This window comes from Leptodactylus fuscus, chromosome 5 (assembly GCF_031893055.1).
Source record: "Leptodactylus fuscus isolate aLepFus1 chromosome 5, aLepFus1.hap2, whole genome shotgun sequence".
In the NCBI taxonomy this organism is placed as follows: domain Eukaryota; kingdom Metazoa; phylum Chordata; class Amphibia; order Anura; family Leptodactylidae; genus Leptodactylus; species Leptodactylus fuscus.
Window position 1 is genome coordinate 151,507,943 of NC_134269.1, and position 15,290 is coordinate 151,523,232.

Below are 15,290 nucleotides of genomic sequence, written 5' to 3' on the forward strand. Positions count from 1 at the left end.
GTAATTTAGCTTTTCTGACATAATGGCATTCTTACATCATTTTGTTATTAAAATGATTGCCTGGTACCCAAAGTTTTTTCAACATTCAACATCAGAAGAGCGAGATTTACAAGTACTGTATATTCTCCTGAAATATGTCTTGTTTTTGTACACATGTGCTTATGTATATCCTTTGTGTTGCAGGCAAAACACTGCTGGTTATACGTCATGGTGCATGAATTGTCAGATCGCCTGGAAAGGCTTGTAAACAAATTCTCTAATACATCACAAAATTATAGGATCTTAGGAGACCTGACGCTAATTTTTCGAGAGATCAGGAATTGTGTCAATCTCGGGGCACACATGGTAATTCATTTTAATTCTTGTTTCCTCCGCTCCTATTGCTATGCTGCAAATGTAAGGGGGCGATCACACTTGCACCCATGTCCACCCATTGAGTCTCCGTCCTATTCCCCGTGGAAACTGCATAGGGGACGACTTGCCAGTGGTCAGTTTTAAAACCCATTCATTTGAATGGGTTTTTAATGCAAACTGCCAGTGTCCGTATGCAGCCTCTCTGCAAAACCGTTTTTTTGCACGGACACAAAGCATGGGAGGACACAGGCAGAAGTGTGAACGTCCCCTCAAAAGTATATGTTGCCTGTCATGGCCTGAGTAAAATGCTTGCCCATTTATGTAATGTTGTCAGAAGAATGAGAGGGGTCTTTGGAGTAATGTCTGAACTGTTTGGGTTTTTCTTGGCAGCAATGGAATCCATTGTACTAGGAAGGGATTATGTGCCCTGTGTAGCCACACAGGGCACATAATCCCTTCCTAGTACAATTCACATACCCCTAAGGCTGAGTTTTAGCTGCTCTCTATTGTATTCAGTTATTGTATTATATTCAGCTATTGACAACGTGGCAAAGTGTTGAAGCAGTGATACCCTGCATTGTCGGAATAGATGGCTATATATGGGTAATACAGTATAGCACCACTACAATACCATGGATGAGCTGAAGTGATATCTTTTCTGGAATCCTCTCAAGAATAAGTGTGGGTTCCTCTATGTCTCATATTCTGATATAGTATCAAAACATATCAAATACTAAATAAATCATACAAGATGGGTGAAAGATATTGATGATCCAATGCTCAGGGTAGGTCATTAATGTCACATTGGTTGGGGTTGGACACCTTGCATTCTCACTGATCACCTACAGTAGTTGTCAGCACAGAACATGCACAAATAAAAAATACAAAAGCAGCAATCCAGCCAAGTCAGTGCAACTTAGCTTCATTCCAAGTCAATAACAGCTGTTCTGCAATGACACTACCTGGGCACTATACAGCGTGTCCAGAAAGTAAGTACACAAAACAAAAGGACTTTAGCTGGTGTATGAAGCGTTTTTTATTAATGAGCCTGTGACTGGAAATGCACCATGGTGGTGCTGCAGGTAGACCGACACAGTGCATTTCTGCAGGATGATCTGCCGGTATTGCTTGAAGACGTGCCTTTGAATATGAGGGCAAGGATGTGGCACCAGCAGGATGGAGCACCTCCCCATTTTGGCCGCATCATCCGTGAACACATCAACAACCGATGGCCGAATCAGTGGATTGGATGTTGCGGACCTGTGCTGTGGCCCCCTCAATCTCCGGATTTGACCCCACTTGATTTTTTCTTTTGGGGACGTGTCAAGTCCATTGTGTACGTAACGCCTGTGTCAACCCACGAAGAGCTTGTCAACCGCATCCAGGCTGCATTAGTCTCAGTGAGAACCCTGCCAGGAGTCTGTGAATGGGTACGTCAATCCATCTCCCGATGTTGCACTGCTTGCATTGAGGCAGGCGGCCAGCACTTCGAGCAATTCTTGTAATAAGTAACAGTGATTAAACCGATTTCCCATTAAAGCACTTTCTCTTCTTCGTTTCTTCTTTCACATGGTGCAGCGAGGGATATGAAACAGATATCTCAGTCTACCTGCAGCGCCACAACAGTGCATTTCCGGTCACATGTTCATTAATAAAAAACGCTTCATATACCGGCTAAAGTCCACTCTTTCATTTTGTGTACTTACTTTCCGGACACCCTGTATAGGGAACGGAGATGTCGCTTCCTGCTTAGTTCTTTTTGTACATTAAATCTACTTATCAATAAAGGGCATCAATGCGATTCCTCTTCCTGCATCTAACAATGGGTACTATGGTTCAGTACTAAATTTCCTTTGTGCCTTCAAGCCAAGAGAAGACAGTAAGGAAAAGGTTGACATTAATTTACCAGATATTATTCTTAAACACAACCATAATAGATGTTCTTAAAAATATGAAAGAAGCTAAAGGGCCCCCCACGGAGTAGAGAATGTAGCTGCAGGCAAAGGCATAATTGCTGGAATAAGAAGCACATTCTTCCTTGCAAGTGCAGATAGGTGAAATAACTTAACCTAGTAGCAAAAACATGGCCTCTTGTGACTTCATTTGCATCTTCTGCTTAAATATTTAAAATTCATTCTGTGAATTAAATAAGCTGAGATGTCTGAGAGGACTGAAGAAGATCAATATAGGAAAGTCTTGAAAATCTCCGGGTTAGACAGAGGTTATAGATATTGTTTTTATCTAAAAAGAAAGCTTGGCTTGTATAGTGACTTTTATTTCTCTCTTTACAGGAGTTTGTACATTATTATTTAGAGAATATTTCAGAAAGGGAATATGTCCCCAAGGAATTTTTTAACTCTGTGACCAGCACGTTTGAAGTCTTCAAGGATATAAACAATACAAATTATAATTCTACATGTGAGATGCCTACAGTAGATCCTGAGATAGGTGAGTACCAATACACAACACTGGACTGGCTGCTGCTTTATTCACATTACCCAATCAAAAACTGATATGTGCTATTTTATATTGTAGTGGATGTCACGTTTGAAAAAACACAATTTGCACCAAGTCATTTACGAAATAACACCAGATTTGGTAAGTATTCTGATGTAGAAGGTAGAACTGTTTCACCATTGTATGACTGAGGCCAAACCTTGTGGGAAAAACAGCTTTTTTTGTTGCTGATTTTGCTGCAGTTTTTTGAGCCAACAGATATATATAGACACATATAGAGAAAGCACTTGCACTTTTCCTCTTACTAAAATCACTCCTGGCTTTAGCTCAAAAAACTGCAGCAAAATCTAAAACTCTTTTCCACCGTGGGACTTTTCTGTGCGGCTAGCCGCAACAGGATGCTGATGCAATACAGTGGCATCCCGTCGCAGCATCCCGCTCCTGATTAGGCCCGAATGAATGGGCATAATCAGGAAGGAGTCTCAAGCTGTGGACGCCACGGCTGACTCAGCCGCAGAATCCGCGGGAAGATAGGGCAGGTCACTTCCTTTTCACAGTAGCTGAAAAAAATCGCTAGTGGGGAAAAAAAGCGAATCACTCCCATTGAAATGAATGGGAGACATTTTTGCAGGTGCATTTTGAGGCGGATTCCGCGTCAAAATCCACCTGCAAAAAACTCCATGAACTAGTTTAGACTATTCTCATATCTAATGGACATTCTGTGTCTTGTTACGGAACGTGAGAAACTGAGTAATAGTTATGAGAAACTCAGAAACCTTCCAACCTTTTTCCTAGATATGATAAGAAAGCACAATTGTAAGTCTCTCATAGTAGCTGCGTGAGAGAGGACAGGACATTTGTGAGAGCAATATGGAATATACGCAGACAAGATGGCAGAATGCTAATCTCTCTCTTTACACAGATATTTGTCCCCTCACATGAACATACCCTTAGGTTAAGACTAAAGTCCCACATTGCTGAAACACAGCTTTTTTGTTGCGGTTTTTTGAGTCAAAGCCAGGACTAGATTGAACAGAAGTTAGAAGTATAAGAACTTTCTATATATTTCCAATTCCATTTGTAGCCACTTTTGGCTTTGGCTCAAAAAACTGCCACAAAATCTGCAACAAAAAAAGCTGTGTTTCCGTAAGGTGGAGCCTTAGGCTTAAAACCCCACGTTTCAGAAAAGCTTCTTTTTTTGTTGCGGATTTTGCAGTTGCATATTTTTTTTTTTATTTTTTTTTAGCCAAAGCCAGGAGTGGATTTAGCAGAAGGGAAAAGTAAAAGAACTATCTCTATGTATCATTCCTTTTCAAGTCACTCTTTACTTTGAGTCAAAAATCTGCAGCAAAAAAAAAAAAGCGGCTTTTCTGCAATATGGGCCTTAGACTTATGACTAGTCTAATGAAGGGGGCAGGACTTAAAGGGAAGTCAAATGTCTTATCAGGAAAGGTTGTGTCCCATGATCGACAATGTGGGACAAAAAATGCTGCAAAACTATATCAAAAAGGTGATATAAAGGTACACTAGACAGTCTATAGGTATACAAGGTTTAGGACTGCTTAGTTTAAGTTTACACTGTCTTACAATTAGCCAGTATTAATACATAACCTAGGGTAAACAAGTTTCTGCCAACTCTTTCCATTAGAAGGTAACTTTCTGAATATTGCCTCCTATCATTCCATTCATTAAAATGTTGCGACACAAACGAACATGAATGCTATTTAAGGTGAATACATTTTCCTTTCAGACGCATTTATAAACTTGTCTATAATCAGATTATCGTGTTCAAGCCATAAACATCAAAGAAAATTTTGAGCTAGAAATATTTTAGCACATTTGAGGTGTGACATTGCCATGAGCATTACCAGATATATCATTTTCATTTCTGTATTAATGGAAAATGTTATTGTATGATATTTGCATAATGAGAGGAGATATAGAAATATGCGCCAAGCAGAGGCCTTGTTCTGAACCTTCAGGCATCAGCAATCATAAACATAGCAAACATAAGGAAATCAGCTTTGAGCAACAGATATGTTTAGTAAATTAATTTTCTGGCCATTTTTAAGTTACAAATCTTACTAACCTGGAATTTTGAAGCAAAAAGTGTGCAAATTGTTATGGGGAGTCTTCAGGTTTTCAGAAATAAGGCTAACCTGATAGGAAAAAGCTCATTCCAAGCAGTGGATCAGTAGCCTGGAAGTTGTATTACAAAGCTTACTGTATATCTACTACACATAGGAAGAATACAGTTTGGACACAGCAGCCTGTATCCTAGAAACAGACTCACAACAGCAATGGAGATTTGACATACTTGTATGTGACACTGGACTGTTGTGAAATTGAAATGTCTTTAATACTGATGATAAATATAAATATAAATATATATATATATATATATATATATATATATATATATATATATATATACAGTATATATCAATAGGTAATAGCCGTACAATTCCCTAATAGACAACTTATAAATGGATTTAAAAATAAGAACTACAATACCCATGAGGCTTAGAAAGCAGAAAAATATCCGCTACAAATATTAATTTTGCCCACACAATTTTCATAAAGTACCTGCTTGGCAAAACATGTTCAATTGTGTCTGTAAAGCCTGTGAATTTATTGATATTTATATTCCGTCTACTAATGTTATCCAGTTCAATAAGCAGTGTTCTATATCAGATTAACCTACTCCAAATATTTACATTGTCGCATATTCCTGTGCTATACACTTTGCCTTCCACATTCTAAATACAGAGACATTTGCGCTACTTCAAATACTTTTAAGTTTGTATCTTTTCCTTTGGTTCCTTTTGTTACTTTACATCATACTTCTGGCAAACTTTTCTATCTATTAATCTTATTTATAAAATATTTACACTGAATTTTAGTTGGCAAGGATGGAATTTAATGTCATGGTGTAGCTACCACTTTACTGCTATGTTTGGTATTTCATTTGGACCTGGTGCTTCTACAGCTACATAGTGGAATGTGGACTATAAATACATGTATTTCTCTGTTATAGTTTATTTCTAATCTTCAGTTTAATTCACGAAACTATGTTACAAAGGGCCGACTTGTACTTTGGGACAAACAACTTGTTTCCCTTATATTTTTTTTCTTGCCTTGTTGGCCCAGTCTATCTAATATAATAAAAATGTATTGCACATTATTACACTGATCATTGGGTGGATGTCTGGTTGACTATTGTAAGATTCAGTCAATGTATTACTAAATATTACAATATAAGGCTCCGTTCCCACGGAGTAACGCGTCGCTCATTTAGACACTTATACAAGTGTCAGAGTGAGGCACTTCAAAACAGATCCCATTGACTTCAATGGGTGCCGGCTTACGCGCGTTACACATTGAAATCAATGGGAGGCTTTATAACCCATTGATTTCAATGTGTAGCGCGCAAGCCAGCACCCATTGAAGTCAATGGGATCTGTTTTGAAGCACCTCTCTGTGACACGAGCGGTGCAATAATTCGTGGGAACAGAGCTTAAGAACACTGTGTTTAGTGCAAGGCCTTTTAGGTAAAGGAGCCCATCACTATCTAAGGCTGGATTCACACCGGCGTTCAAACCCGGGGTTTCTGTCCCTGAATCCACTTGAAAATGTAGAGAGAAAAGTCCTACAAGCAGGACTTTCCTCTGCATTTTTCGGGCAGAAACCTGGGGGACCCCATTAAAGTCTATGGGGTCTATGGGTTTTCGCAGGTAGCCATTTTTTACGCAGATTAAGTTTCCATTCCATCCAAGAACAGAAAGTCAAACACTAGTGTGAACCTAGCGTAACCAAAGTTTTTCTCTGCAGACTTTCTGCCCTTATTATACCTGTAGGGAACACGCTAGCCTTTCCACAGGTACAATTGACATGCTGCAATTTTTCTAAAGCGCAGGTGTTTTTGGGAATGCAGCTTTTCCACTGCAGATTTTTCAGTAAAACGTGTGAATGGGATTAGCCAGATCCCATCCACTTTGCAGGTAAAGTTAAGCGTAGCATTTTTTTGCCACAGTGTTTCTGCAATGGCAAAAATGTTGCGTTTTTGCAACGTGGGGCTTCAGCCTAACCCTTGGTTCACATCTGCGTTTGGTAATTCATTCGGGGGAATCAGCATGGGGACCCTCCTGAATGGACAACCAAACTGATTTGTAAGTGGTGTGCAGTGAAAGCACACAGACCCCATAGACTGTAATGGGGTTCTTGTGCTTGCTGCCAGATCTCCGCACAGAGCATGCGGACAGAAAAGTAGATTGTGAACTACATTCCTGTCCGTATGTTCCCTGTGGGGATCTGGCGGCAGGCACACAGACCCCATTATAGTCTATTGCAAAGTCTATACTCTCTTTGCAAAATGAGTTCGGTAGTCCGTTGGGGTCCCCGTACGGACTTCGCCGAACGGATTACCAACGAGATGTGAACGAGGCCTTATAATGAAATACCAGTGCTTCTTAATGTATACATAATCGCATCCTGGGAACAATATGCAAATCTGTCTTCCATGATGTAAATAGGAAGACAGTGCCTCAGTCATGCAGCCCACTAGGGGGCACTCCTTTTAACATCATGCCCGACCTTCCCAGAGGCCTTTGCTGCAATGATGTGGGATTTTACCAAGTACAGTCTCTGAGCCGAGGACAGCTGTTTCGATCTATTTGGATCTCTTCAGCCCGGCGTAGAGAAGACTGACTTGGCAGAGGTGAGAGGCTTCTAGACTGGGTTAAGGGGATATCATCACTCCTTAGGGAGAGTTGAGCGTCTATGGCTTAATAAGACTCCACACACCTACATGGTGGTCTTGACCGGAAGAAGACAATAAGCAGGATGGCACTGCTGGATCTGTATATATGATTACTAGTAGGCTGGAGGTGAATCAGAGGAATATGGCTTTAAATGTAAAGAGCCGTGGGGGTGCTGCACAACCAGAAACAAAGCGATATAGCAATAATGAAAAAATAGAAAAATTGGAAGGGCACTCACCCACATAGAGGCTCATCTTCATAAAAAGACTTCTTTACTTAAGTTTCACATCTTAAAAACAATTCTTGAAGGGAGGGAGAGACAGCATCAAAATGGCAAGAAGGCAACAGCCGTTTCACACAACTATGTGCGCTTTCTCAAGCCTCAAATGCAATGGTGGTCTGTACATAATCGCATGTATTGACAAACATGTAACACAAGTAGTGGTGGATTATAGTGCGATGGTACAATTGGCAAACCATTCAATAGACTTCCTTATGCTAGAAAGAGGTTTCCTGAAGAGCATGTACAGTATGTCAACAAACAGGCTGTTACATAACTAGGGGCATATATCCTTTCTAGCACACGGCTCCAGTGTTGTCTCTATGTGCCCCTGGATTTGTGTGAGTGATGCCTCTACATTGCTATTGGCTTTATAAATGAGCTCTATTGTTCTCTGTATGCCTCTTAGGGAACATCTGCATAAAGTTGAAGTACAAGTGATATGTTTTAGTGTAAATTCTATATCCCCATTAAAGGTTCATCTTTAGTTTGATGTCATTTCTAGGGCCTGCGCTGCTCTCTCTGCTATGCTTTATTCATTCCGGATGTAATTAGATATGACCATCATCTCTCCTCCAGCAATTCGTACATGTTCAGCCCTCTCCAAAACAGATAATAGCTGCAGACAAAAACTGTAGCCGAGCTTATAAAAGGTGTTAATGGAAGAAATTCTATATTGCAAATAATGAGTTCACTAAGACCATGACATTTTAGAAAGGGTTTTTATACTGAGGATTATATTACTTATTAACTTTAACCTTAGAATATCTACAGACTGTAAGTCCCATAGACTTGCAGTACCCATAACTGCCACTACCAGTGAGCAGGGCAGCATCCAGCTTATAAACAATGGTGGGAGCTGCTTATTATGACTGATCTGTGGGGTCCCAACTGTCAGACCCCAGCAAATCTACAATTAATGGCCTAAGTATAAGCCATCAGTTTCTGAAGCCTGGATAACCCCTTTTAATGTGTATTGTGTAGGAGTGGAAACCTCCAATGGATGTTGTACTGAGTGATATGGTCCTGATTCAGTTGGGATGCTGGATCATGCATCCTTAACATTGTTATCAAAATATATCAAATTTTCATTTAAAGTGGAGAACCCCTTTAAGTGATGCTCAGAATATAGGGTCAGAATATATTTATTTTAGAGTAATAATATTTAATAGTTTGCTTTTCCACTCAAAATATATTCTTCACCTTATTCGCTCTACTATATCCAGCATTACAAAGCTGGAATCTGTTTATTTTTCAGAAACAAGAAGATTGTTGAGTTATAAAATTTGTACAATTTTTCTTGTTTTATTATGACATGTTTTGGCTTATACCCAGAGAGGAGACAGGAAAGATACATAAAGAGGTGTTTTCAATGCAAGCATTAAATATTATTAGATAAAACCTAGATCCATCATAGCTAGAAAATCTATGTATATGTGAGTGTGCTTTATCTACAAATATGTTTATCAAGATTAATGAATATTGCGTCAGTAGATGAAAATATGCAAATATTAATTGCCAAGTATTTTGTACAGTAAATGTTTATATAACCCCAATTTTTTGAACTATCCTTCAGTATAGCATATACTATTGTTCTTTTTGTTGTTGTTGTTGCTTCAGGTCTATTTAGATGTGTGAACTATTGTATATGTTTAATTTCAGGGTACACAGAACCAAGCGAATTGTCTAGACTGTCATTGCAGTGGCCAAGCATAGCATCAATAGCATTGATGTGTATAGTTGTTGGATTTGCCTTTGGTGTTTTATGTTGGAAGGTAAGTTATACTATGTTAGTATCTACTTTTAAGTCTAAGGTGACCATACACGATAAAGGAAAGTTAACAGAACCCAAGAAGTGAGACTGGCCAGCCATCTAATGTGAATGGAGTTATCCTGACTCTGAAAGAGGGGGTCAAGCATGTGGTATTTTAATATGCCTGAGTCCTTTTTTTTTCTTTTTGAAGGGAGATAAGTTGCCACCAAAAGGGGTCTGTTGGCGGCTTATTACCTTCTTACCATTGAGAACACATGCATGGTCAACTAAGCCAAGAGCTTGGTTGAGCATGGGGGGGAAAGAGATTAGCTGCGTTCGGCCAAAGGCTATATAAGGTGTATGACCACTTTTAGTGCTGCTAGTCAACCTCTGCATACACCTTTCTTCATCAACCTCCCTAAAACCAACCGTTCTCAACTCTGGTGAGATTGTATGTTTATTACCAAGGGGCAGTCATTTCTGATGGTGGCTTTTCTGCCAGCTGAACATGAACATCAGATATGAAATCCGGCATTCACAATCCTGCCTTCAAGGGGCTTGTGATACCTGTAAGCCTATAGAAGAAAAAATCCCAAATAGTTATACACTGCTCAGTAGAAGATCCAGTGAGTCAGTCCAAGATGGGACCCCTTTCTTCCAGGGTATGATAATAGTTACAGAGGCTGGAATGAAAAACCCTGATTGTACATTGTAAGATCATTTTAGGAAGTCGGTTCTATATGAAGCATGACACCCCATGTTTTTATCTTTTTTATTTAACCTATTAATGTATGTCTCTCATTTATTAAGATAAAGCACAGAAGAGGTCATACAAATACCGAAATACCTGATATCTCTGTTGATCAAAGAGAGGCTAATGAAAAGTAAGGTTTTATTATTATTATTATTATTATTATTATTGTTGTTGTTGTTGTTGTTGTTGTTGTTGTTGTTGTTGTTATTATTATTATTTATTTTAATTTTTCAAAGGATGTTTTTGCTCTATTTTCCTTACTTTAACTCATATCTTTACCTTGAATATGATTGGGAGGAATGTGGTGTTAGATTATTTATTTAATAATCAGTAAAATGAAGAAGTGCTTGAAACTTGGACCAAAATTATTAACTCTCCTTTCTGTTTACCATTATTGTATTTTTTTTTTATAAAATGATGTATAATAGATATCCAGGTGGCTGAAAGTGGGTGGGAAAAAAACATGGTGCACTCTTAGACCGGGGGGCCTCTCGTTGTGAAAACGCACCATTCTGGCAGGGGCAGAAATGTTGTGGCACATTACCTGCAAAATGGATGGAATTTTGGCTAATCCCATCCACACATTGCAGAAAATAATCTTCAGCGGAAAAACTGCATTTTTGAAAATCATAGCATGTCAAATACTCCTGCTTTCTGTATAAGTATAAGAGGGGCAGGAAGTTTGCAGAGGAAAACTGTTCTGCAGCGTTTTTTTTCCTATGTCGGGCCTTAGCATAAGGGCCCCTTCACACGGAGGATACTCTGGCTGATTTGGAACGTGTAAATGTTCCAATTCAGCAGCGTTTAAAGCAGGTCCCATTGCTTTCTATGGGAGCCGGCATACGTGTGCTCCCATAGAAATGAATGGGCTGCCTTTTCCCATTCATTTCTATGGGGAGCGCGCGTATGCTGGCTCCCATAGAAAGCAATGGGACCTGCTTTAAAAGCTGCTGATTCGGAACATTTACACGTTCCGACTCAGCCAGAGTATCCTCCGTGTGAAGGGGCCCTTATGCTGCTTTCAGCCTTTAGAACCACGAGGCAATATCAAAGAAACTCCCCATGCAACAAAGCTATGGATGTGACTATAGATACATTACCTCTATTATGTGTCTTTTTTGTGACATATGAGTTAGCAATTCTCTTCCACTGCATTGTAGTATAATAAAATCAATTTATATTATATGATTATAGCTAATAGATTTCCTGTTATCTCTTTTAGCATGCTACAGCAGACAGCAAGAGAAGTCTCTGTAATATAGACAAATTAGCAATATCTGGTAGGTATTTAAATGTACACATACCCTAAAGTATTTACTGGTACAAATGCTATGGATGTATTGCACACCGGAAGAGATGTAAATTGCATGTAATGTTATGTGATTAATAGAGAAAAGAGTCCTACTTTCTTCCATATACTGTGCCGCCTTTGTCCATGGGCTAAACCTCATATTGCAGTTCAGATCCATTCACACAGCTGGCATTAAAATCCAGTTATGTGAATGGGGGCTATATAAATGACCGGTCAAAAATAGGTCATGTTTTATTTTTGTCCATTTTCACAGATGGTCACGTGATGGACAGTGCACCTGTGTGTCTGTCACATGACCATGGACTGTATATCACATGGCCATGGACTATCCATCACATGACCATAGACTTACATGTAAACAATGGACCACAGCATCAGAAATCTTGAAAACCATAAGGAATTTATGAAGAACATATATTGGAAAATTGTATGACGTTTCATTATACAAGCAATTTCTTTGGTGAAACTGGATAACTCCTTTTAAGCAATCCCTTTAACTCTTTTGATGTTTTGTATTTTATCTACAGGTGTCAGCCTTCTATTAGCTTTATATCTGGAACGTTTAAAAACAGACTCTTACTCCTGTGACGTAACAAACTGTTTGGACTCCTTTGAGATGAATTCAGTCATTGCCACCTGAATTGACACCACTTGCAAGAGTTTGTGCCTCACTGGATTGTTTACCATGCACACTTGCCCTGTCCGTCTGCTTAAGACAATAGCTTTGATTTCTGGAGAACCTCTACCAGAAGATATATGGAGAACCAGAGCTATACCAAACACTAAATGCTAAGGAAACAATATTATGGTAGAGACATTAGCTGCCAAGATGAAAAACAGATCTTAAGATTACTGGATCATTTTGTTTATTTGTCTTTTTTTCTGAGAAGTTTTACCTTTTTAATGGAGAAGACGGGGCAGAAAATAGAGTAGTTTGCTAAAAGTATGTAACACTCCATATAATCCTGACTCCTGGAATACTGTCACACAATGTCAATGCAGTCCTCCGATACAGAAATGAAGAAACGTTCACAGCAACATATATGGTGGGCAAGGTTCTCCTAGCACAAGAGTCAGGATATACATATATAATTTTTAAAGTTCACATAATAAATATATTTTTTTATATTGGACACACATTTCTGTACATAAAGTATTATAATATGTACCACTTACATTGAAGCGGTAACTCTGTTGGCTGAATGGGCCTTTTAGATATAAATTAATACAAAATAATTATAAATAATATAACCAAATAGGAATTACATTATCTATTTAAATCCATTTCACTGGGAATTGTTGTGGCATAGCTCTGATTGCAGTCATACAAAGGGTTAATAATGGCAGTATTGGTGCCACAAGGAATGCTTCTCCAGCAAGGTATCATGGGAAATCAGTGCTGGTGACCGTGTAAAGAAATACATTCAGTTATGCATTGAATGGCATAATAAAGTGGTCTGTATTTATATACAATTTAAATTATTTATTGCAACCATTTACTATAGTAGAAATTATGATCTTCAATACTTTATTACAAATCTGATGTCATAACATTAATAATTCATTTGACAACATATGCCAGTAGTAACGTTTGCTTTTGCAATGCTTCATTGGAATCTGTTTCAATATTTTGCTCACTTTACCTTTGTTCATCATTATATCCGTTCATTTTACGTCAAGCTTCATTTTTTTACAAATATGATTTCAATGGAACGGTTTTTGGGTCTATGGGTCTTGGGGTTTATGCTCATTCCCCAAAGCTTTACCATACGTATATTTCAATAATGGCAGGTTTATTTCAGCACCTTTGTTTCATATTTGGGTTTCCTTTGCGGAATATTCTGGGTGACTTTTAAGATTTAAAAAAAAATAAAAAATACATTGTTGGAGAGAAGACATTATGGAAAAGATAACGGAAATAGTAGGGGTTAAAAAAAAGTAAAAAGGAAACAGAAATACTGATGCAAATGCTACTTTAAAACGCTGTTTTCACCTTTATTGTCAAGACCTGTATTTTTCACAATTTATTTTTATTATCCAGACATTACCAACTGATCTACATAAACTTCATTACCCAAATAAACATATTTCTTTTCTGTTCCTGTTTAGTATTCGAGTAGTTGTTAAGCTTTTTCCTGTGCATTCCAAAATTAAGACTGGTTGTGGACTTAAGTTGTATGTATCATTCATATTTTCTAGTTAGAAAAAATATACATCTAGAGGATATCTTAAGATTCTTGGAGCCTTGTTCCCTTAGTATGATCATCTTTAGGCCTGATGTGGAACTTCACCGTATGGAGAATAATAGACAAGTGAAAGTTTCATACTTTACAAAAAACTACAGTCTCATACTGACTAAATGTGTGTATTAAAAGCAGTCTATCATTGGATATATCGTTTTTTAACTAAGCATATCTTTACATAGCCTTTATAAAGTCTATTCCAAGTATACCTTTCATTCATTGATCCTCAGAGCCTTTTTTTTAATTAAGCCGGTTTTCTTGATGTGCAAATTACTCTTCAAGAAGCAGCGGAAGCCTTCTCTATATTCCCTGAGCACTGCAGCGTCATCAGCTGCCTCCGTTTCTTACCGCCCCCTTCTTTACAGATGATCCCGCCTTCTACACCTCTTCACTGCTTCCACAGCAGCTAGTCACGTACAGCACAAGTGCAAGAATTTAATCACGCTGTACGTGACTAGCTGCTCTAGAAGCAGTGAAGAGGTGTAGAAGGAGGGATCTTCTGTAAAGAAGGGGGCGGTGAGAAATGGAGGCGGGTGATGACGCTGTGATGCTTGGGGAACAGGGATAACGCTTCCGGTTCTCTCTGAAGAGTAAGTTGCAGATGAAGAAAGCCAGGTAATTAAAAATCAGCTGCGAGGATCAATGAAAGAAAGGTACAATATATCTAGAATACCCTTTCTAAAGGCTATGCAAAGATATGCTTATTTAAAAAACAATATAGCCAATAATAGACTCCCTTTAAGTTTCCATTATTGTACATGTCAGAATAAAGTCAGACTAGTATTTGATAGCTGTTATATAAGAAGCGGCTTAGCGGTATACAAATACCTCAACAGGGAACATTTATAAAAACTAGTCATATAAGAACTTATGCCCGTCAGAAACAATAACCTTCTAGCATTTATTGTGATAAAATGGGAGTAACACTAACAGTTTTAAGTTTTGTTAAATGTTTCTTAAGCCAGTTCTCATTTAATATGGACACATTTTACCTTCTGTGTTGACTCCTTCATACCCTAATTCCCCACAAGTACAGCAAAGCAAACTTTAGGTCACCCATATGTTCAGCCCAGTATAGATGCTGGGAGTATGGCTATTACAAACAATTATATGGTTTTGGGAAGCCGGACTCATCTTGTAGAATTTGTTTAATGCACATGTTCGTCTCTTACATTGAATGTACAGGAAAATAAAATAACACTTTGTATTTACTACAATGCCAAAGAAAAGCAAGATGCGTTTTTATACATTTATCTATTGCTGTGTACTGTAACATTTTGGAGAGGTGCTCAATGCATGTCAACGTTAAGAAATATTCAGACACTTTCAGAGCGTCCTAGTGTAATCTGATGTTTTTGTAAACCTGGATTTACTTAG

At 38.3% G+C, this 15,290-nt stretch overlaps 1 protein-coding gene across 1 annotated transcript in view; it reads left to right on the forward strand.

The window, feature by feature from the left end:
- KITLG (KIT ligand) overlaps positions 1-14,168 on the forward strand; it is a 50,648-nt gene extending 36,480 nt beyond the window's left edge. The window contains exons 4-10 of the mRNA XM_075276327.1: positions 184-345; positions 2,646-2,802; positions 2,890-2,952; positions 9,514-9,626; positions 10,415-10,488; positions 11,581-11,638; positions 12,198-14,168. Of these exons, the coding sequence (XP_075132428.1) occupies positions 184-345; positions 2,646-2,802; positions 2,890-2,952; positions 9,514-9,626; positions 10,415-10,488; positions 11,581-11,620 (609 nt within the window). The 3' untranslated portion in view covers positions 11,621-11,638; positions 12,198-14,168. The remainder of the gene's footprint in view (positions 1-183; positions 346-2,645; positions 2,803-2,889; positions 2,953-9,513; positions 9,627-10,414; positions 10,489-11,580; positions 11,639-12,197) is intronic.
- The last annotated feature ends 1,122 nt before the right edge of the window (positions 14,169-15,290 follow it).